The 24,782-nt window shown below is 45.2% G+C and overlaps 1 protein-coding gene across 2 annotated transcripts in view; it reads left to right on the top strand.

Annotated features, from left to right (window-relative positions):
• Positions 1–24,782, top strand: part of LOC149361769 (monocarboxylate transporter 12-like) — a 100,630-nt gene that overhangs the window by 34,925 nt on the left and 40,923 nt on the right. The window contains exons 3-5 of one of the 2 annotated variants that reach the window (XM_089572808.1): positions 1,455–1,598; positions 13,281–14,120; positions 14,199–16,550. In XM_089572808.1, the coding sequence (XP_089428934.1) occupies positions 1,455–1,598; positions 13,281–14,120; positions 14,199–14,392 (1,178 nt within the window). In that variant the 3' untranslated portion in view covers positions 14,393–16,550. Of the gene's footprint in view, positions 1–1,454; positions 1,599–13,280; positions 14,121–14,198; positions 16,551–24,782 lie in introns of those variants that run through there. The other variant, XM_089572807.1, reaches the window with a different exon arrangement.

Genomic DNA, 24,782 nt, shown 5'->3' with positions numbered 1-24,782 from the left:
GTGGTTAAGATGTTAAGCTTCGCCTCTAAGAGTGGAACGCGAGAGCGTCTTGCAACGCTGCCAGGGAGTCCATAGAACGCCATCGCCCATTCGGTTCTACGCCTCGCTCGGCGGTAAATTGGTTTTTGAGGAAAGGAAATGTATTTCTCTCTCATATCTCGGTGGACACCTAAACCTCGCCGGTAGGGAAGGCAGGAGGATGGCAGTGAGCGAAGACACCGTATTCACTAGACGTGCCTTTGTTCATTCCAAGCCATCGAGCTGGCATGGCGGAGTCCAGCGACCATTCCAACTCCGCCATGCCAGCTCGATGGCTTGGAATGAACAGGGGGGAGTGCTGTAGCCATGTAAATAGCCATGTAAATAGTCACATATGTTGTAATGCACTGTATTCGCACGCCTTTGAAGGCAATAAAGAAAAAAAAAAGCTGGCATGGCGGAGTGGATAGCATGCTCGTCTCGCACTCCGAAGACCGGGGTTCGATTCCCGAGCTCGACCAATTTCTTACTAGGTTTTATTTATTTATATGGCCTGACTAGAGAAGTTAATTAGGCTAATTGGGTAACTAAGCAATTAACTAAGCTCAGTCCCACTTACTTGGAGAATCACTATATGGTCCCTTCAATTGGTTGCATGGTTACTAGCCAAAGTACAATTGGCCCCGTTTGAAATTGGCGCAATGTGACGTCACGACCGTTTCGACCAACTGAAAAGCATGACATTCTCTGTCGACAACTGCTGCTTACAACGATGAGACATTAAAGGCTTTCGCCTTAATAGAACAATTGGCAACATCTGTTGGCTAACTACGAACAACGTGTCCTCGAAGAATTTTTCACTTCGTTTACTGTAATGCGTCGTCGCATCCCTCACAGGGTCGGCAGCCTTTACTCTGAAGTCGTGCACATAGACAGAGCTGTGGCCTTTGCCGGTGCTCTAAATACGAAGTGAGTGCAACAATCCCAGTATTTGGAGTTGAGCGAGAAAAAATGCAAATTTCCGATGCAGCTTCAACGTTAGTTTGCATTCAGCTGAGTATTAGTAGAGTGTACGATAAACTACCTAACATATACACATTCGGAGGAATTGCGTAGCTCGGGAACTGAAGCTCATTTTTTTTACTGCTACAATGGTAAAATAACAATGTAAAAGACATTGCATGCACTGCCTTAAAAAATGCAATACAAGCGTTTTAGCGAAAAAAGTTACCAGATAAAAATGCTTTAGTTCTATCGCTAACTCCCGCATCCTGTTATTAACCCTGAATGATTGCTATAAGGTCAGCACTAAATACTGATACAAAAGATATACTTCTCAGCATAATATTCACATTCTGGCTGGTAATGTGCTGCTATTCTTGCTCTGCCTGATATTTGAGGTTGCCGCCTTTATATGCAGTCCGCTAATAGAGCCGACGAAGACTAATTGGATCACTCTTTCCGCATCATTGCAGGCCTCGTCATCAGTCAGATACAGTATAAGGTGTCATTGTACCACATCAGTTTGGCAGGGGGTTTCCTGGCTTCGATTGGTATCGTGGCATCCTCCTTCGCGCCGAACATCATCTGGATGACGTTGACGTTTGGCGTGCTCTACGGTAAGAACATCTTTATGATGGAAGTCTTCTTTGTCTGCAAGCGGGGCTAAAAAACTGCTGTTATTACAATGCCGTCTAGGACAATCTTTTGCATTCAGTCATAATCCTGGCTGGGCAGGCCTGAGCGTCGTGTGTGTGTATTGATTGCATATCGCTAAAACTGCCACGTAACCTTGTAAGACAATTTGCAGACAATTGCAGGCTCTACTTCCCAAATATTTAACGCTATAGAACCCCGCCACAGAAGCTGCTAAGTCGTATTCCTGGCCTCGCCTTCTCTGTACTCCAAAAGACATAACATTTACCTCTGGACGTGTAAACGCTCCTTTTGTCACAGATACTTGTAGAATTATAAGCCTATTTCACTCCCTGCAGCAATGCCGATTTTATTCAGTTCAAGAAGAACTCTAGTTTGGGCTAGTTGGTTCATGATTCAACAGGAAAACGGCGCAAAAGACGTGGACAAAAGAGACAAACACAATAGCACCCGCGCCAACTTGCAACTGAATTTTATTTCGCACCAAACCCGCCTTTATGTAGGCCTAACATCCGTGTAATCACGGATGTTAGAGCTAGGGAGATTACAGGGAGGTTAGGGCGTGTTGGCCTACATAAAGCCGGGTTAGGTGCGAAATAAAATTCAATTGCAAGTTGGCGCTGGTCCTTTTGTGTTTGTCTCTTTTGTCCACGTCTTTTGCGCCGTTTTCCTGTTGAATTATTCAGTTCTCCAACCCTAAAGGTCTGAACACTGTGTTCACGTAATTTTGACTAAGTTTCCACGTAGCTTCCAGGCATTGAAAAAGTTCTGTCCAAGATATAGGTTTAGCAGATTCAAACAATATACAGTTAAGTTCGCAACCAAACGTGTGGTTAACTTTAACCTTGTTTCTTTTCGCTTCCTTTCTAAATAGTTTGAAAACCCGCGAGTGCAGGTTCGTTTGCTGTGAAATTAGTAGACCAATCCACGTGCCTAGTACCTGGCTGTTCTTAGTGCGCGCTTAGTGCTACTGAGTGCTTGCTCAGTACACGTGCTTAGCACTGAGAAATTAATCTAATCTCATCGGGTTAATTTGAGCAAGGGGAGCTGCTTCTGTGCAAATGGCGGTAAATGCTTTTACGTTCACATATCAGATGCTTGCCCTCCATTCGTTTTAATTCACACACTCGGCAAACTATTTACAATGGCGTGTACGCCCCTTTGTTGTAGCTATTTAGTTTCGCGTTTGCACCACGTGCAAACTTACAAGGTGCATCAGCGTCCAAACAGTCTCTTCTTCCACTCAGTGGCTTCGCAGAGACGACACAGGTCGTGCATGTTTTCTCCACTGAGCTGGGCTGGCTAAATTTGTTGGTCTCTTTGGAAACGTGCCTATTTGCTCGTAGCAGGAGTGCTTTTGCTCGCAGCACCCACACCGCCTGTCAGATGCGCGGTGAAGACAGAGAATCGGTGCGGCGTAGCTGCTCCGGTAGAAGAGGATTTCACAGTGGCAAAGGCATATGCTCCTTTGTCCTCAAAGCCAGAAAATTCCTTTCTGGCGGGAATCTTGCATTTTTTGTTTTATAGATAGCATTTCTCTTGCCGGCATAAAGTAGGTGTGCCGACACGTGCGCGTACAGGAAATGTCGTGAGCTTCTAATAGAGACTGCGTACATCATCTTCTCACAATGTTAAGCAACATCTTGAGGGGTGATGAGCCTACCCTATATCTCATGAAACATCTTCCTCAGTTTTGAGTAGAGAATCGCTTTGTTCATGATAGGGAAACCCTGGTGATGCAGTAAACTTTGGCTATGATTCCCACTTATTCCCACCTTATCGGCAATACTGACGCCACTGGGACAATATAATCACAACTCAGAGAAGTATCTAAGGTCTGGAAAACTGGAAAAATCTGAAATTCTCACAAAATCTGGAAAACTTCAGCGGCTAGCAGCGGCTTTTTGGCACAAAAATGAAACGTTTGAGTGTAAACCTCGCAATATTTTTATTTCATTTTCACAGCACTTTCCTTAGCCGAAACCTGATACAGATACATAAAACAATGTATTTTGCTGATTCAATAGTTTTGAACAAGTCTTAATGCAAAAATCATTTACTTCTTTCAACACCAAGCACTTGCTCAGATGGTGTCTCCAAACCAAATAAACAAAACATAGTCGCTGAGCCCAGCAGGTGTTCACATGCAGATTCTATCTTTAAGTTAGTGCTGTTTTACAGCACGAAATTTGTACTACGCGCATCTTGACACGTGTAACAATCCTTGTTTAGCATCAATTTGCTCAGAACGTGATGCACGGAGTAGAATCAAAGAAGAATTTAAGGGGGCGTAGAGGCCCGTCGTCACTGTGCGCTGCCGATTTGTGCGGCCCATCTGGCTTACGATGGCCACGCTATTTCTAGAATTGCGGCTTGGACTTGCCGGTCTTGATGCAGCACTGCTCCTGCCTAAATTTTCGTTCTTACTCGTAGTTTCGCGCTGCATCTGTACATTCTTTAATGCATCGAATTATGCAGTCAAGCCCAGTCATGTCCGCATTTTGTTCGGCATCATCGTTTCGAGCCACATTCTCTAATCACACTATTTCACCGGTTTTGGCTTAGCGCTGCTTCTTAACCCAAAAACCCAAGAATGGTTCCATTCTGTCCATGCCCACTTGCCCCTGTTACTGTATTTTGCACCTAACCAACAAAGTAACAAATCCGCCGCCGTGGCTCATTGGTTATGGCACTCGGCTGCTGACTCAGAAGACGCAGGTTCGATCCCGACTGCGGCGGTCGAATTTCGATGGAGGCGAAATTCTAGAGGCCCGAGTACTGTGCGATGTCAGTGCACGTTAAGATCCCCAGATGGTCGTAATTTCCGGAGTCCTTCACTACGGCATCTCTCATAGCCTGGGTCACTTTGGGACGTTGAACCCTATAAACATAAGCAAGCCAAACCAACAGATTAACCCTAATCCAAAGCTCTGCTACCTCAGGTTTGTTCCCTCAGCCTCTCTGCTCTCTTCCTGTTTCGGTGTTACACACATTATTTCGTTTACACAGGCCACTGTGTTGTCCCGAGTTCAAGATCAACCCTTTTCTTCAGCCTAAATGCTTCTGCCACATAAGGGGGAATAGACAGAACGGAGCTGATATATACTTTCCTTTAGAGGAATGCAGGTAATTCCGATTTTGAAAACTATTTTGAAAAATTAGTGGCAGCGTTCTCTGAAACACCTCGTATAGGTGTATACCGGTTGTTTCACCTTTGTTCGCCGCGGTGGCTCAGTGATTATGGCACTCTGCTGCTGACCCGAAAGACGCGGGTTCGATCCCGGCCGCGGTGGTCTGAATTCGATGGGCGCGAAATTTCAGAGGGCCGTGAATTGTGCAATGTCACTGCACGTTAAAGAAACCCCAGTTGGTCGAAATTTCCGGCACCCTTCACTACGACGTCCCTCATAGCCTGAGTTGCTTCGAGATCTTAAACCCGATCAAACCAAACCTTCCTATTAATTATTACAGAGTACGACCGAAAGTGCACATGCCATTCTTATTCGGGGAATTATTTCAGTCGCATGGTGCGGATCTGAGGTCGCAATCTGCCCTGATGAGTAGTACTCTCTTATTACTTGAAATCATTTCGGCCAGTTATAAAATGTTGTTGCCCTCCGAGATGCTCGAACATTGTCAGAAACCAGGAATAGGGCAGCCGCAGATGTAGAGGAGGACGTTCCGGCGGCCGAGTTTAATTCCAAAACCTTATCCACACCTGAGCGTTCCACACACCACCGAGTCGGGTGCGTTGCTGTCGCGGCTGAGCGCGGAAGTAGCACGCGTCAGGAGCGTGGAATATCCCCCCGCCTCCCCATCCTCACCACTGTGAAATAAAACATTGCCCCATTGCGAAACAGAGTACGTTCAAAAGAAGCATAAACGCAAAAAAAAGAAACGGAAATCAGACAAGAAAATTAAAGGCGAAGTTTAGACATACACACTTCATGAAGATGGGAAGCCGGCAGAAAAATTACACAACAGAACAACATGCCGAAAGCACGAGAGCAGTTTAAAATACAGTGTAAAGAGCACATTAGTCATGTGAAAGGTACGGTTAGAAGCCTTCCACATCCACAATATCAGTTCTTGGTCGCCGATGGCCAATGACCACAATTTCTTTAGAAGCGACTTCATAATCACGTTGCCGACTTGCCGGCTAGCTTAATACGGTCCAAAATAGACGTGCAGAAATTATTGTTGCAACCCTTTTTTGGCGAGCACAGGCCCTCGCCCATAGGCGAGAACCTGCTTTATAGGCCAATTTTCTGTGGCGGAGGTTATAATGCCGGGAGGCAGTGTTTCACTGCGTTTTGACGTGCAAGCGTACAAACTCATGGGTTTGTCCGTATTGTTCTACGGAAAAGTATGCGTAGAGTGCGACATGGTTCTCAGCGCACAGGAGCATTGTGTCCGGCATGAACTGCACTTGTCTTTCAGAGACAGGACGGAACAGGGTAAAGCTGGTCATTTCCTGAGGTCATATCCTTCCTATACGCGAAGTAGCCGTGCGCGGAAATCCGGTCCCACATTTTGTGTTACATATTGACGTACCTGGAAACCAAATCCTTCAGCATCTTGTTCAGGCGTTCGGTAAGCCCATTTGCCCTGGGATGGTAGGCTGTGGTTGTTTGATTTGCTGTGTGCGTCAGCTTCAAGTTGTGGTTGTATTGTGGTTGGTGCAGTAAAAGAGTGGCAGACAGCTTACCGTGTCAAAGCACAATCGGGCACTTTATGAACTGCGCAATTTCAAGCACCATGCCTTGAGGGAGAGCCTGTGTTTCGGAGTAATGCGCTAAGTAGTGCGTCGCGACTACAAGCCACATGTTGCCCGCCGAGGATAAATGAAGTGGTCCGAGGGGGTTCATGCCTACTTCCTAAATCGGTGTTTGTGGGGGGGGGGGGGGGTGTTCTCGGTGGACTGCAAAAAGCAAGATGCTGTCAGGGGTGGTGTCTTCGTGCGCTTGTATTCCCGGCAGCTCCTGACGTAACGCTTTATGCACGAGGCCAGTTTGGGTCAATAATGAGATGTCTGGTAGATTGGTTCATCGTCGCAGCGTGTAGAATCTCATCGCGGAGGGCGGCTGGTATTTTGCCACTGCCGGTGGAGATTTCTTCTACAGCACGCCTCCCTGGAAGCAAAGGGATGGTAGCCCGTGAGCCATGTAATTGGGTATCGTTGTGTGTCGACTGTACAGATCTGTAATAAGCTTGAACTCCTCTCCGGCAAATTGCTTATAAATAATGTCGGAAGACGTAGCTTTACCAAGAAAGATTTGTCGTTTTGCCCTGTCTTGAGGAGATTGTGCGGGTGCGAGCGACAGGCTGTCAGTGTCGGTGTGCCGGCGACCAGTCTTAAAAACGATGACAAAGTGGAATTGTAGTAGTGGCAAGGCCCAAGGTGTTAGTCGTCCGCTTCGGTCACTTAAGCTGCTTAACCAACACAACAAGTGTAATCAGGTATCACCTGGACCTGTCTGCCGTGCAGGTAGGGGTATAATGTAGTTGAAGTCCATACTTCCGCGAAGCATTCTTTTTCTATTGTGGCATAGTCACATTCAGCGCACGAAAGCGAGCTTCTGGCATAGGCGATCCCTTTTTTACGCTGTTCAGAAGCTCAACAAGAACCCCTGAAAGGACGACATTCCTCGCGTCCTTATTAGGTGTTGCCATGATCGTCGAAATGCACCAGTACGGGCGGAGACTGTAGCCGACATCGTAGGTCTTCAAAAGCGGTTTGCTGTTCAATGTCCCAACAAACTGCTTCAGCATCTCAATCAAGCGCGCCTGAGAATTGGCAAGCTTGGTAAAGTTTTTGAGGAAACGTCGGTTGTACGCGCAAAAGGTGAGAAATCCTCACACCCCTTTTTTATCAGAGGGAGCACGAAAGTCCGCAACTGCAGCAATTATCTCAGGGTTAGGTGAAATTCCCTTGGCGCAGATGCCGTGCCCTGGGAACATCAATACACGCAAAAAATGGCATTTTTGTGGTTTGAGGGAGAGATTACTTGACCGGACAGGACTGGAGGGAGATATCTGCTGACCTGGCGTGCTCCCGATGTGGATCTCTCCCTGCACATCTCGTCGACTGTCCCGGTAAAAAACCGGTTGCTCTGCATGCGCTGCGACTACCGGGGATAGCTTTACGAGGGAATGCAAGGGAATTGCCGAGGACGGCGCAGCAAGTCAGCAAACGTCGACGGTTGTTCAGGAGCTGGTACTGGCATTGGTTCGACCGGGGGACGGAGGCCCTAAGCCCCTGCTAAACTTCCTCTCAAAAGACGCTGATTAGGGCATCGGGATCCACTTTAAAATCCTCGTCAAGTTTCTACAGTTCCTCGCTAACCAAAGAACAGACACGGTCATGAAGGGAGCTCGCAGCGTCCTCGAAGGTAATATCTGGAGGGCAAATAATGGAAACTGGTTCCAACTGCGGGTGGTAAGAATTTTAGGCGAAACACTCCTTTGCTTCTACAGACCTGATCTAACACCGAATACGTGCGCCAAGTTAATTATTAAGGCACTGCCATCAGTGAATCGGAGATTAAAAGAGTATTCCCCATTACATTTACTCTAAACCATTACCAATTCACCCAGCTATCTACCTATTTCCAACACACGGTGAGTGGCAGCGTGGTGATACAATATTTCTTCCTGGTTCCTACTTTAGGACTTTCATATGCTAGAGTATGGCCGCTTTGTTTTGCACGTATAGTTCGGCTTCGCTCGCACTTGTAGTGCATCAAATGCAGATTCCGTTTGCCAATTTTATGACGTAGTAGATTCTATAGTAAATGTAAAACAGTCGCTATCCAAGTCAAAGCAAAAATGACGGTTAAAACTCGTACGGGTTCCTTGCTCACAATATGCCGAAGAATAATTTGATTTCGGCCATCATACCATCCGCACCAATGGCATTTAAGAATTATACAGTGTGGGAACAGCACCCAACCAGCTTTAAAATATGTATTTTGTGGTTCATCATTTTATTGGGAATCATTTCATTCATTCTTTGTTTTCAACGTAATCACTTGATTAGGTTGCTAAACTTTCAACTTAGAAAACACTCCAAATATATTTTACATGAACGAAAGCTATTCAAGCGCAATACGTAGGATTCCAAAGTCATATCTGAAAAACAGCACTTTATTCGATACATGGCAAGTGAGGACACATAATGCTTGGTTTGGTTTATTGGGGTTTAACGTCCCAAAGCAACTCAGGCTATGAGAGACGCTGTAGTGAAGGGCTCCGGAAATTTCGACCACGAGGGGTTCTTTAAAGTGCACTGACATCGCACAGTACACGGGCCTCTAAAATTTCGCCCTCATCGAAATTCAGCCGCTGCGGCCGGGATCGAACCCGCGTCTTTCGGGTCAGCAGCCGAGCGCTTTAACCACTGAGCCACCGCGGCGGGGTGGACACATAATGCATCAAATAGGACAATAAATGTGAATCTAGCGCGAGAAATAGGCCAGTTGTAGCATTAGTTTGCGATGCATTGTCAGGTAAGATTGCACACTTAACTACTCTCATGCGATAGTGGAATTCGATGATACATTGGAAAGTCGCGCATAAGAAGAAGGGAAAATTATGGAGCGGTAAAACAAATACCACGTAGATCAGCTAAAAGGGGCATAATACCTAAGATGTGCATTTCAAAGACGATACAATAAAAATATTTCACAGGCAGCCTAGTTGAAAGGCGGCAGTGAGGGAAAAAAAGGTGAAGGCCCTGAAAGAGGTTTTAAACGAGATACAAAAGATGGAATGCATAGAGAGTCGCTAGTTCTGTGCGGTTATCTACAAAACCCCCGTAGATATAGGCTAAAGTGACCGACGTCCTGCTCAAGATAGCGGCTTTACTCGTGAGTGCGAAAAACTAGTGCATAAATGTTCTTTCTCGTACTCGGGTTCGACTGCAGGTCTAGCGTGTGCCCTGTGAGGTCTGTACGGACGATTTTACTTTTTTCTGCCGCTTATTAGGCCTGGATCCAGTAAGCAAATGGCGCACTTAGGTCACTTCGTGCTAACCGGTTCCTTAATCGAAATCTTTTGCGGTCAACACCAACAGTCATACCATGCCTTCATACAAGTTTGACGTGAGATGCTGCTCCTGCTCACTATCTGCTGCGCCGCCCACTTCAGCGCTGCAGGCATTGTAGACTCACGTCGAGGGCTCGAGTAATGTGCCACCGCATTCCGCGATCGACTCTGTCCTCTTCGCCCCATTATGTCGGAAAGGACTCCTCATCTTAATCATAACGTTCAACGGTAGCTGTGCCGGCTGTGGCGTATAGCATTTTTCCGCGCGGTTTTAATTATTATGCGCAGCATCATCCTTCTGACATTTGCGACCACTTAACTCAGGAATGTGTGATGTTTTGTGTTAAATGGTGTAGCGTACGTGCAGCTACCTTCACTATCATGTGTTGCGTGGAAACCTATGCGCATGCGATTGATGATCAGTCCTTGAAAATTGAAGTCATCTGGAGGAGAAGATGGGAGGCGGCGAATAAGCTACAAAATGAGCTACAGAACCCACTGAATTCCACTCCAGTCCCTCCGAGGACACATAATAAACGCACCTCTGGACAAGAAACTGCAATAGCGCCCTGCCCGCCAGCGAATTTAATGTCAGTTCGGACGAATCACATTAGCCTGCGTTGACATCTTTGTTAGTGTTGTTGTGACTTCATTACAGATGCATTGCTATCTGCAAGTGTTTCCGCTGAGGATTCTCCGAGGAGAGGCTCAGCTACAAGCTCAGATTTGGCGGATAGCTTTGCGCTGCTGAAGTTTAAACCAATGGTCACGTCTGTTCGGCGCTCCGTGTTTCGTCTGCGCTAGCCTACGGCTGAAATACCGCAACAGCTGCGCTCAAAGCTTGCTTTACCAAGAAGCGTGACTGTCAGACATTTTTGTCCGCAACAGTTTCCTCCATTGCCTCTAACATTCTGGGGAAATCTCACCGAGACATGCATAGTGCACTAATCAATGGTGAACACCCCTTACCATTGCGAAAATTTCAATATGCTGCTCAATGCCAGACTGAGGTCAGATTTGATTAAAACGACTATTCTCGCCGATCTAGCTGTCCTAATTCCGCTTTAGGTGCTCCAATTCACGAGAGGTTGTGTTCCAATTCATAAGGTATTTCGCTCTGTGAATCCAACTAATCACTCCAGTCTGCTCTTCCTAGTACTTCTGGCATACTCGGGAATAGCCTGGTCGTGTGCCTGCATATTTCTTTCTTATAGAATTTGTATAGTGTGCGGTATTTTTACCTTTAATATTTTCAATGTCACGTGTTCATCAGATATTTCGTTTGCAGGATTTAATCTGCAGCTCTTAGTACACCGAATGACATTACGATAACGTCTATTTAAAACTACTTTAACCCCTTCACAGAGCTGTGTCTCTATGGTTTCCGCTGAGCGAGGGCGCTCATGCCTGCAGCTTTTGTTCGAATTTCGTCTCCTGGTTAACGAGCGTACAAAGGCAATGCTGCTGCCAGACAGTTTCACGCATCAAGCATTTTCATCTTTTTCTCTGTGAAATTTCCTGAACGGAACTTACGTAAGTTATTGAGCATATTTCCGAGGGCGTGCCCGCTGTATTCAATTCGTTGCGAGATTGGAGGCTCTGCCTCCTGCTTCAGGCAATGTCCCAAAGGCGTTCTAAGCGTTCCACGGCGTCTCTATGACAACGTGTCCTACTTGATGGCCACGCGGTCTGCACCAGGCATGAGGTACGGGCTGCATTAATGGCAGTTAGTGATATAATTCGAGGGTGAATCCCACCCGATGTCGCGACGGTAGCGCTAGGCATATGTGCATGGCCGCGTTGTGTCTCTCACCGTAACTTATGCAGTGCTTCCCCTTCTTCTATTGTTCGCCTCGTTTTTCTTTTCCGTGACCTCCTCCGCTAACCTTTTCCGGGGTTACTATCTGCTACTCTTCGTATCAATTGCTTTGGTTGTCCTCACCTACTTGGAGTAGGCGCAATGGTGCGGTCATGCCGACATCCAGCCACGCAGCCCTTTGGAGTGCCTCTTATACAGCTTTGGTTGTTCATTCATTCATTCATTCATTCATTCATTCATTCATTCATTCATTCATTCATTCATTCATTCATTCATTCATTCATTCATTCATTCATTCATTCATTCATTCATTCATTCATTTTTCACAGAAACCGGTACAGTGTATACGCTTATATATATATTTAATTTTCCTGTGTGTATAGCCGAGGCAAAAGGCATATTCAAACGCCTGACGGGGCCTTGGAATCTTTATTGCACACATGCCTCAGACAACGGCGCGACGATCAAAATTAATACTGCACTGATGGGGAGAAAAAGCAAGAAAGCATAAAAGGAAGCAAAAGCAATAATGTTGGGTTGCACTGACTAAGTACAATATTAAACGATGGACACGCACTAACAAAAGCAAAATGACATAAATATAAAGATACACACAAGTGGTCTGCCAATTACTATTACAATAACACTACAATAACACTATGAAGAGCAACACTAATACAATAACACTATGAAGATGGGTAGCATGGGTAGCATGATTTCAAATATGAATGCACAGCGTAGGTGCGCACTACACACAGGCAGACAGATTCATTTCCTATGCATACTGTACACTGAGAAGGAGGTGTTTCACCCGTTTATATAACCCAGATGATGAATTTGACTCGGATAGGGCGTCGACTAGCTGAGGGTATGTATTGAGCAGTTCGGGAATTTGATGGCCAGTTAACTGTGTCGCATACGATGTTCGAGCTCTGTTTTTGACACATTTGCCTTCACGTAAATTATAAGCATAGTTCTGGCGTCTATAGGATTCGAGAAATATTGAATCAACAGATCTGACACCGTGATACACCTCCATAGCGACGCTGGACCGAAACTTGTAGAAAACTGTAAATATCTTATATTTCTGAAAAATAGGTGCGGTGTGTTCATATCTTGGTTTATTTGCGATTATTCTTATAGCCTGCTTTTGTACCACGTGTAGTCTTTCAAGATTGGTTCTCGTTGTAGTTCCCCATACTGATATGCAATAGTATAGGCGACAGTAAATTAACGCGTAGTACAACGGGCGTTTAAACCAGGTAGGTATCAGACTTCAGTTGATTCAACATGCCAGTTATTTTAGAAATCTCTATACTTAACTGCATTATGTGTCGATTCCAGCTAAAATATTCATCAAAAAATACTCTGAGAAATTTCTCCACGCTCAAGTGTTTCAGCGGTTTCCCTTGAAAAACAGCGGTTTCCCTTGATCGAGACATAAGCAAACTTGTTTTTTGCACGAAAAAGAATGTAGTTTGTTTCTTCAATATTTAAGTTCAACTCATTGCAACAGAGCCAGGACGACAGGTCTTGCAGCCAGGTATTTGCTTGGGTCATTAGGCTGGTTATGCTACTTCCTTTAAAGAAGACGTTCGTATCATCTGCGTATAAGAAAATGTCCAATGTTCCAGGTATATTTACAATGTCGTTAATATAGACTAATATTAGGATTGGCCCTAAGATCGAACATTGTGGGACACCACACTTGATGATTCCCAGTCCTTCCTAACATGTAACGTGTAAGCTGACACACTTGCCCTTTGTTATTCTCTTTCAGGAGTTGGAATTGGAACCGCCCTGCTAGGTCTTTCGCTGTATATCCTTGTTTACTTCGAGAAGTACAGCGGCACGGCATTCGCCATCATGTGGGTATTCAGGGCTGCGTCCGGAATGGCTGCTACACCGCTCCTGTGGTACTTGACAGCCAACTATGGGGTGGAAGGATGCCTGCTCATAACAGGCGGCCTCATGATGCACGTGTTGCCATTAGTTATGTTTATCAAGTCACCTCGTCCTTTCTGCCTTTCGATGAGAAGACTTCAAAAGAAGGGATACAAACCTTCCCACGCTACGCTGCAGCCGCCGCCAGACTTGACCACACCTTCGATCTCTCTGTGCACTGAAATGAAGAAAACTACAAGTGCCATGGCCGACGCACTTGCGAGTTTCAAGAAGATTCCCTTCTACCCGCTAGTTTTCTACAGCATAACTTCCGAATACATATTCATTACTTTCACGGCGACTGTAGTGGCCTACGCTGGAGACAAAGGGTACAAGCTAGAGAGCGGGAAGCAGATTCTAGTCTACAATGCCATGGGACTTCTTGTTGGTCGCGTTGTCATCCCTTTTGCTTGCGACAAGATTGTCCATAGTCGCTGTCCAGTTGCTGTCGCAAGCTTTGTGGCTGCGGCTGCTTGCTTTCTCTCGTTGCCGCATGTATCAACGTTCAACGGCCTGGCCGCCATGGCCATCGTGATGGGAGTCGGTCAGGGTTATATTTTGTGCATCAAGTCTGTGATCATCTCTGACTACATGGGTGCCACAGGGCTGAGTTTCTGCGCCGGCATAGGAGGATTGCTATCAATTCCGCTTTGGCTATCCGGACCTTCCATAATTGGTGAGTATTTCGGGATGGCCTAAACGGCGAAAGGAAATATGGTTTCTAGCACTGACACGGCGTTATTTTTCCATGCAGGCTTTTTCCGAGACACAAACGGATCGTACGACCACTTATACTACTTGCTTGCAGCACTCAGCGGTGTCACTGCCGTGCAACTGGCCTTTATTATCTGGTGGGACAATAGAAAACGGACTATTCTGCGACAACAGAGACTTTACATAGCCGCCACCTCGGAAATGGAGGATTTGCAAGGGACAAGCCCAGCTTGATTACACAAACGGTGCTCTCAATCGTATACGGGTCGGAACTGTAAAGCGAGTTAGAATTGTCACCTGAGCGCTGTGTACGATGATGGCTTAGTGCTGGCGGCAAACATATTTATACTATGAAACTGCGAGGCTTTCAGCACAAGTTGTGCAAAAGTCATGTGCCCCCATGACTTACGCTTTGCTGCAAGGTAGCCAAGTGATAAGAGTCAGGGTGCCATGGATAAAAATACAGGTCCAGAAGGAAAACTCTACCCTATAATTGCTGCGAATGCGCTATCTCAGAGGATGGTGCGCTGAACTACAGTTCATTTGAAAAGATTGCTTCCGGTGACACGCAGGAAAAAAAATGGAGACATATATCTGTTGAACGTGGAATCCTCCGTGCGACAACCATTACTTGTAAAAAGGACATAGATTGTGGGAAGAGTTCACTTGAGCATAGCCTAAGTGACTCACTTTAATGAAGTTTATATGAAGCTTATTTCTCGGTAAAAATCAGTTTATTAAGCCCCAATTGTTTGCTGCCATATTTAAGCCATCGAGCGCCTATTAAGATTTTGGCTGGAACAACTATCCCTCAGCGCTGACTAAAATCTAAGCGCAGGCGAATGATCTAAAAGACAAAACAAGTTTGAAAACCTACATGAAAGTGCTTGAAAATATTACAGAGTTAGGCCTGCCCTTTTAGCGCTCAAATCAGTGAAAGCTTTGTAACTTTGGTTTAGCCACATATATGCATTCTGCCTTGTAGCGACCCTCACCTTGCGCATTCCTTAGCCATTTTCACAACTTTCTCCCTCCACTGCAGTCATCTCCTGGGTTCATCACGTGGCAGGCAGCTTCCGGTGGTGCAATCCTCGGCTCTCGGCATAGTCTCTAAAACACAAGGCAACCCGTCGCCACCCACCCTTTCTCTTTTGTCCCCCTTGCACTTTACTGCTCCATCTCTGCTCTAAAAGTGGACAGAAGCTTTCCTCTTTCCATTTTTCTCCAGCCATTTTCGGTCACAGGGCGACGGTTCACAGGGGCCAATTAAATTTGCGTGTACACAAATGATTTGTTTTAAATGAAAATAGTTCACTAAGTGAATAATTCCTTATGGCTCACACTGTAGATTCCATGGCAGAATGCGGGGCTGCATGGCATCATCAAAGCTGTAGCAGCTTTCGGTATAAATTTGCGGTAAAAAGTGTGCGATGAAAGGAAGACAAAAAAATTAAAAGATGGCCTTACCTACCCTTAGGCATTCAAAGCTGGAGCATTAGAGATTCCTCTCTCCTGAGTACTCCTGTCTGAGAGATCCATAGATCGCTGGGTGTCATCGTACCAGATTTGGCACAGTGGTGCAGCGGCTAATTTAGGCGCCGCCGACCCAGCAAGTGGCTGCTTCAAATACAGACACCGGTGGGCTTCCCAGACCCACGTTACTTTTCCAGAGCTCCAGTGAGGCACTTTTCTGCACAGGTGCTTCCTCCAGCTGTTGTCAGTCGGTTGATCACCGAGCTGTTACGTTGTGCCATATCACGCTTGCGTTTTCACGCTCCCAGCGGTTAAACTTGCATCGCGGTTAAAGCAGCAACGTTTCACGCGCACAAACTCCGCTTCGGCCAGTTCATTTTTTGCTGTGTCGTTACTGAGTCGTTATTAGTAATCTGTAATTTTGCGGAGGCATTCGAAGCACTCTAAAATTTCGGTGAATCATTTTTATCAGTTTTTATTTTTTCTGAGCCACTCTTAGTCTAGCCTCTGACTGTTCCCTTCGGAAGAAAGCTGGCAGCGGCGTTATCGGCATTAATTTTTTGTTCTTTTCGAGCTGATAGAAGTCCTTTTTCAGTCAAAATAGCCTCTTCGTCGATTGAAAAAGGTAGCATAAAAATACCAAAATTAACGGTGTTCTGAGGGTTGCTTTATTGACTTCTGCCCTTATTGTGGGGCCGACAGTGAAAAAGTCGTTTCAATGCTCGATTTATAATGAGAGCGGTTTTGATGTGGTCTGAATAAAGGTCCTCCAAGCTTCGCCTGGAATGCAAAGCTCTCGAAGTGCAGTGCAAGACTTTTCACTGTATTTTCGCTCTTATACCCGGTTTTGCGTTCTTTCAGTCTCTTAATAACTAAATGTCACTTTTTGCACAGTAAATGTTCTTCTTCATGATGGCGATATTTTATACAGATGCGTGCCTTAACTGAAAGCAGCGTGCCGTTGTCTTTTACTCTGCACTAGCGGTCAGAGTGTTGTTCTTTTTATTGATTACTCTTTTTACGAGAGCCGATACTTTATATCACTGTGCTGTACACAGTACCGCTTTGCAAACTTTTTTAGAGTTTTGAAAAATTTGTCACGTAGGTAATGGCTCCCTCTTGACAGAGTTCCCTTTTTTCAGATGTTTGGCTTTTGCAAGAGTAAACCGCACATGAAAATGTTTTTAGTCAAAAACGCTTTGGCTGAGTCGCGAAGCGAGAAACCGTGGACGACGTTTCCCCTTCTTACTAAAGAAAAACATACTGCAGCCATGCGGACAGAGCGTATTGGGAATCTTTGTAAAAACCACACTCCAGAAAGAGTAATTTTGTCGAGAAAGAGCCGAAGTTTCAAGGATCTTTATTTCTTGATCAAGTGAAATACCAGACAGAGGTAATGCAACTTAACCAACATGCCTGAACAGTAATCAATAGGAGGCATCAAATATTTACTGTAGACTGAATAAGAACATGCTGAATAAGAGAAGCTGACTGAAATGGCCGCAGCAGTAAAGTTCCTCAGAGGCGAAGCTCTGCAACAGATTCTAACGCAAGCAACGAAATCTTTGCTGTCTGTGTTAGGGTTTCTACAAGTGGAAGGTATACAAACCAGTTAAACGAAATTTTTAAACTATAAGATGAAACAAACAACGCTCGAAGTCAAGCAGAAAAGCAGTGAAAGGACCGCTATCTGGACGTATGAGCCAATGCAACCGAAAAGATCCAGGATTAGAAATTGAGTCTTTTTCCTAGGAACCCGGTACTGCAGCTTCTACGCTTTTGCCTAGGAGGCAACTATGTTTCGGAGCTCATATTAGTGGATGTGCATACGGCACGCACTGTCGCCATTCAATTTTTCGGGAGGCCGGTTATCGGCAAAAAAAAACTTTTTTGCAGCTCTGCTTCGCCACCCAGTACTGTGATATCTTTACCACCGCAATGTGCATGCGCGTCCACATATAATCCAAAACAATTCAGGCGAGTGCATTACGTGACTGCGCAAAACGCTTCCTCAGACACTATCGGCCAGTAAACATTTTATCGCGATAGTGCTTGTATTACAGTATTCGGGCGTTTTCATCAATGGAGAAACCAACAGGACGCATAGACCTTCTTAATTATTAGACTTTATACACTACCGAGTTATTAAGCTAAGCAACATTCTAGACTTTGTGTAATTTTTTTTTCTGTTCAGGTGACGTTTAGTAACGTGTTATACGATTAGAAAAGAAAAATAACATGGATTTTTGTCCAGTGCCTGCCCTTTTAAATGCGTTTCTAGCTGCAGTTGATAATCAGACCAAAAGCGCTTCCAATGACATAAACGCATTGAAGTGTTTTCCTGCGCGTTTTCCTGGAAGCAATGAAAGGTCCCTTGCATGATTGCTGTATGACTGCTTTTGTGAAATTGAACAAGCCCGAAAAAAGTATCTTTTTCTACTGCCAAGGTGCCTACGGTAGTCGGTTGTAATGGTGGTACTGAAGTGCACTCGAGATTAGCATTACAATGGGCTCTCAGAGAATCCTCCGCCTGAGGTGCCTGGTATCTCTCGTTGGAAACAAACATATTGCACAACGGCACTTACTACTTTTTATCTTTAACGCTGATAAAAATGATTGTCATTTGTAAAATAAACAGTGAATGAACACTCTTGAAACAGAAGTATTTCATAAAGCAGGGGGATTCCGAATATGTGATGACTGTAAGATTTTGGTAGTGCTCCTCCGTCTTGCGAAAGAAATACCAAAGGAAAACTAGAACTTGCAGCAACTAATCAACTGAAAAATTTCGTGTTTTTACGTGACTTGCATCTCAAGATTTTCGATACGGACAGGTACAGACTTGGCTGGCGTAATAGCTATTTGTCCACACTACGCAATGTAAGGGGACACCTACGGAACCTCGCGCGTTGTAAGACCGGTGCGTGACTGCTCAGGGTTGCGTCAGGCATTAGTCGTTATTCTGCCTTCCAATATGTGCAACACCGCGACTGCTCTCTCTGTTACCCAATTCCACATGCGCGTTGCGGCAAAGCATGAATCTAGCCCATGGTTTTCGGCTGTATTCTTGAGATGTCATTTATCATTGATGCCACATTGTGGTAGAATGGTTTCAGCCGCTCCGTTTCTGACCTTAGGGTTAGGTACAGGAAGAAAGAGTTCAGCCTAAATTCAGGACAACGCAGCGAGCTTCGGAAAAAAATATAGGCATGACGTTCAGAGACCGTAAGCGGGCGCAGTGGGGGAGGCAACAAAAACTGGTTAACCCATACTAGTCAAAATCAAGAGGAAGAAATGGGCTTTGGCAGGGCATGTAATGCGAAGGGAAGATAACATCTGGCCCTTAAGGGTAATGGAGTGGATTCCAAGAGAAGGCAAGAGTAGCAATGGGCGGCAGAAAGTTCGGTCGGTGGATGCGATTAAGAAGTTTGCGTTGCTACAGTGGCCGTAGCTGGCAGGACATGGGACAATTTGCCCTGCAGTGGGCACAATCAGGCTGATCACGATGATGAGTTCTTCGCGGTGGAATTCTCGTTCCTCTAAGGGCCCATCGTTTATCTACTCTCCACATGGCCTGTCTGCGCATGTGCGTTTTTTTCTTCTTAATCCCAGTTAGAATGCCATTAACTAGGTTTTGGTCTTTAACAAACTTAATTTCCTCACTTAACTTGTTTAAATTAAATTCACGAAAGCCGAAGGAATGCACTGCATTATAAAGAACGAGACGTCTGCTGTTTTGCAAACTTCGACAGAAACTGCGTCTACGTGCCTTCCCACCTTCCACTTCTTCCCGCTTTTGCTGGACACCGAGTGAAGAGTGCAGCTTCAGTGAGTTCAGAAAAGATGAACGGGGAGAGCGGTGTGGCGAGGAAGCATTTTATAGACCTATTTTTGTACCGCCAAGGCAAGGAACAGAAATAAAATATATGCGCTGCTTGCTGAGCTTGTTCGCGGTCGGAAGAGAAAAATGGATAGTGGCCGCCGGCTCTGCGACAATATTCTTCCTCAATGCTCAGCCATCTGTGTTCCGGTCATTTTTGGTTAGAATATCTTTGTTTACACTACTGCTTGACAAACTAATGTTTTCACAACACGATATAATGGGTGAGTTCGTTTATAATACGGTGAAACAGCGGAGCGGCTGAAAGACAAATAAAAGACGCACTACAGCGCTATGTTACGCCGTTTTCTTGTTCTTGTGCCGTTGCACTGTTTCACCCTCATGACTTCCACGCGAGCCTGCTTTACAGCAGCTGTACTCTTAGGCAAGGTGCCTTCTTGGTCGTATCTTATCGCACTTACCAGGGGTGCGACTCTGATTGGCACTGAGATGCACTCATCTTCTTTCGGCTCAAGGAGGCCGCTTACGATAGATACACCGGCAGTTGCTGATTTCTCACAGGAGTGTTGTGGCCCATCGCCGGCGTCGTCTTGGTTTCTGGTCAATCGTAAGTTTCATTAGCTTCTAACGTTACTTCTAATAACAAAGAGCAACAACCATGAGCCAGCTTTGTATCAGCCTAACCCATCCAAAGCCAAGCATGTTTTCGTATCCCAGTGTCATCTCCCAGTTTTTGCGTTAGGGTCAGGTAAGCTCCATGGGTGGCCTTTCACTAAGCCGTCTGCAAATAGTGTTAGTAGACTCTGCTCATTGCCTGCTATTCTTCCTAAACCAAAGAGGGGGAGAGGGATGTTCATCTACAGAAGCGTGAGGTGTCGGCCCGATCTACATTCCCCAGATTGCTATGCTGCTGCTTGCTTAGGGGGTAAGTTACCGGATGATCCGCATGGGTTTGTTTACACATCACTACAACTATTCCTTTCCTGAATACAGTGGTTGCGCCTATACTGTCTCTATAATCTTTGTCATAGTGAATCCCATTTACCCATCGATACAAATCTTTCTCCAGGAAGCAAAAGATAAGATGAAGAAAGTGCTCATACATTGCAGTCTTGAAGACAATAATGGGAATGGCTCGTCATGCTGTTGCACATCCTTTCTCTATGACTTTTTCCCAACTGCGAGCATTACGCTGCTTTTGGCTTTGCGAGGTTATAGCGTTCGAGAGAGTATCAGATTGTACGTTTTGTGTGTATGGGTTCGTGCGTGCGTGTGTGCGTGTGGCGCGACGATGAAATCAACGAGCAGAGCTGCTGCCGTCCCAAGAAATGGTGCTTGAATGATCACTAAAGGCACGCTGAGGATAAACTGAACCCAGCCTACACCCCAGTAGCACAGGTATTTCGGTCAATACTGCAAACGTATTGCAAAGGCTGGTCTAACGAAGGGCCAGAGTGCAACCATCAATTTGCAATATTGGGCTGATTATCTGTGCAGCTTGGACATAGATGAGTCAACACGCTCTAATCACAAACATACCACTCTTGCCCAAAACGGAGATATTATAATCTAAAAAATACAAGAAAAAATAAACGTATCGCCATCTGCAGCCGATTAACGCAAGTAAAGTGCTTTCATCGAGGCCAATTTTTCGGCGTAGAAACCGGAAGCTTCGCTTGACAACCATTCGCCTCAAATAGTTCGTAGCCAGTCCTTTTCATCATTTTCAGAAAGGACGTCAAGAGTTAGAACCTGCTGCCAAGATTTTCAAATTCAATTTTCCGAAGGTATATTCACTCTTCACTTGCGGACGAAACTTCACATACCATGAAGAACCAATATTTAATGAGAAAAGTTTTGAGTTCAGTTGTCCTCAATATTGCCAAAGACACTGACTGCCGCAAGTGTCTGAATCGGGAGCTCTTGGTGTGCCAGACACTTCAAAATAGGTCTCCCTATCGCCGCCATACAGCACCCTTGACATCGTGGTTCATTATCTCTAGGCACTCGGAGAGATGTCAGCAACGGGGGACCGCAATGTGCGCGCGTGTGTGTGTGTGTTTAATCGCCATCACCAAACATCAGAACAAGCACCTTTAGTTCCCTTGGCTACGAATAGGTGGCGCATGCTCTCACATAAAAAAATAGAGAGCTGGCGTGATGCAAAAAAAAAACAGAGTTCAGATTCGACCTCTTGTCCACGTGGTTCGCAAGCACCCTCTTGAGGCCACTTGGCCACAGATCATATTTTTCTTCGACGTGGCATTTTTTTTCTGCTTATGCAACGTTGTATGTACTTCAACTATGTGCAGACCATCAGAAAAATATTGCGAAATCAAGAAGAAACAACAAACCAAGGCTTGCAAAAAAGCAATGCAGTTGTCATCACCAAGAGTAAGGCGACTTCGGTTTTAATTCGGTCTGAGCATAGGCGGCTTTCTCTTGCTGGAAAATCATTCTACGGAAATGGTCTGTTGCAGAAACAACACATCTACAATGTAGGGCTATCATGCAATTTTTGCGGAAGCTCTGAACATGCAATTAAACAGATTATATTTAAGCGTTCATCAAAAGAATGCAGTGCCACGAGATATCGTACTGAGTACGGTGCGAAATGGCCTTTTTTTTCAATGTCCGTCATCTGATATCTCAGAAGTGTCTCCTTGCAATAGATGAAAAAATGCTCAATTACTTCTGGAGCATACCAAACGCTGTAATTCATCGTAGATACGAAAATGCGCTATTTCTCTGAACATGTTTTAAATGGCAATGTCTTGGTGCGTAGCCCATAGGAAAATCTTTGTAGACACGGCGAGAGTGGCACTTTACGTACTTTTTTGAGTTAAGTACCGGTACACCAAAATACACAGGGCGGTATACAGGCGGAGGGCGGGGCATACAAATTAAATCCATACAAAACGTTTTTTTCTGAACTGAAGAAAGGATCTCAGGGGAAAATCTAGAATGTAGCAAAAGAGGAGCCAAATAAACCTCATGCATGTAAGCTCCACATAGATACGGATGGTCGAAAACATTGAAAGCCGCAATGAGGTTTTGGTAAAACATGAGCTAAATTCTCTTGTAAGAATCACGTACTATTGGGTGTATAGTGCTGCGGAAAACGTTGCAATGTTAAACTATCTCTGGGACATTAAGAAGCACTAAACCAATGCAGCCACCGTTTAAAGACCGGAAAAAGTTACCATGCTTGATAGATTGAAAAGAGGAATGCCACACAAGTAGCGAAAGCTCAAGGAGAATGGTGTCTATAAATTTATGCTCTAATAATAATTGGAAGTACATAATAATTTAAGTGGCGAGAATAAGATAACAGGCGATCGCCCTACCAAAACTCTAGAGAGCTTGGGAGACCTCGGAGCAATAATGTGCACTGTGCTTATAGTATGTCAAAGGGACGCCTAGATACTTTGGGTGACCTACTTGTCAATTCCACAGAAACATATATAGCAGGTGTCGATGGCCACAGACCAAACCACTGAGAGCAAATCTTAGAACAATTAACCCGAGCTGCTTACATTGAATAAATGTCCTCTTCAACGAATCAACTCACTGATACTTGGCTTATCAGCCAAGAAAAACTCGAAGACAGATGCATAACCTTACACCTTCAATTAGTGACCTATTGTAATAAAACTGTTGACAGCTCGACTGTTTATTACACTTCTGCAAAGCGGCTCCAAGTAGAGTACGAAGAGCACCGGGAAGAGTGGGCAACCTTGTTTCACAGAGCACTGAGTGCGGACTGGTGGTGAGAGCCGGCCGTTTAAAATCATGTACGTGGAACAATTTCTCTGAGAAAGGCGTATCCCTCTAGAAAGAATTGAACAAGACTGACGTGGTTTAAAACAGAAAAAAAGCAGTAAATGGCACATTTGATCAGATGCCTTTGCCAATCTCCAGCAGTGCTCATTGCTCATTATAGACACTTGAATACTGGCACACCGTATGTGCTAAATGTAGATTAGGCCGTATTCACCATCCCCTCAAGAGGCATGTGTAATGAGGTTTTAAAGGAGATATTACAACGTAAAAAAGATAATAAAAATACATATATCGCCATCCGCAGCCAACTGCGCAAGTAATCTGCTTTTGTCAACGCCAATTTTCTGGCGCGGGAAAAGGAAGCTTCGCTACAGTGCCATTAGCCTCAAACAGTTCGTAGCCAGTCCTTTTGATTATTTTCAGAAAAGACATCAAGAGTTATAACCTAAAAATTTTCAAATTCAATTTCCCTGAGGTATACCACTTTCCGCTGCCGGACGAACCTCCATATGCCCCAAAGAATCAATTTTGAATGAAAAAAAAAATTTAAGTTCATTGCCTCATTGCCCTGTTTGAAAAACGGAGTTGAAGAATATTTCCAAAGACATTGACTGCCTCAAGTGTCTGAATCAGGAGCTCTTGGTGTGCCAGACACTTCAAAATAGGTCTCCCTATCGCCGCCATACAGCACCCTTGACATCGTCGTTGATTATCTCTAGGCACTCGTCGAGAAGTGAGCAAGGCGGGACCGGAGTGGATGTGTGTGTGGTGTGGTGTATGTGCGTGCGTGGGCGCGTGTGTGAGTGTGTGCGTGTGTGCATGTGTGTGTGTGTGTGCGCGTGCCTGTGCGTGTGTGTGCTTGTGTGTGTGCGCGCGTGTGTGCGCGTGCGCGTGCGTGTGTGCGTGTGCGTGCGCGTGCGCATGTGCGTGCGTGGGTGTATATTCGTGCCTGTTCGCGTGTGTGAGTGTGGGCGTGTGTGCGTGGGTGTGTGCGTGCGTGCGTGAGTGCGTGGGCGGGTGGGTGGGTGTCCATGTGCCTGTGTGTGTGTTCAATAGCAATTCCCAAGAGTTCAGGACAAGCACCTCTACCAGCCTTGGTTGCAAACAAGTTGGCGCATGCTCTCACATCAAAAAAGAAAAGCTGGCATAATGGAAAGAAAACTAAGAGTTCATATTCGACCACCTGCCCACGCGGTTCACAAGCACCGTTTTGAAACCACTCGGCTACAGAGCACTTTATTCTTCGATACGGTATGTTTTTATGCCTATGCAACGTTGAATGTAAGTCAACTATGTGCAGACCATTAGGAAATAATGCCAAATTAACAAGAAGCAAGAAAAAAACTAAGAAAAAAGTAATGCAGTTGTCATCACCAAGAGTGAGGCGACTGCTGTTTTAATTCGGTCTGGGTATAGGTTACCATTTGCTGGACAATCTTTTTGCAGAAACAACACATTTACAATGTAGGCCCATCTTGAAAGTGTTTCAGAAGCTCTGGACTACAAATAAAAATGTCTTGTCAAAGG

Source organism: Amblyomma mixtum, chromosome 2 (assembly GCF_055824585.1).
Source record: "Amblyomma mixtum isolate Tamu chromosome 2, ASM5582458v1, whole genome shotgun sequence".
Taxonomy (NCBI): Eukaryota; Metazoa; Arthropoda; class Arachnida; order Ixodida; family Ixodidae; genus Amblyomma; species Amblyomma mixtum.
This window is presented reverse-complemented; position numbering and strand designations above follow the sequence as displayed.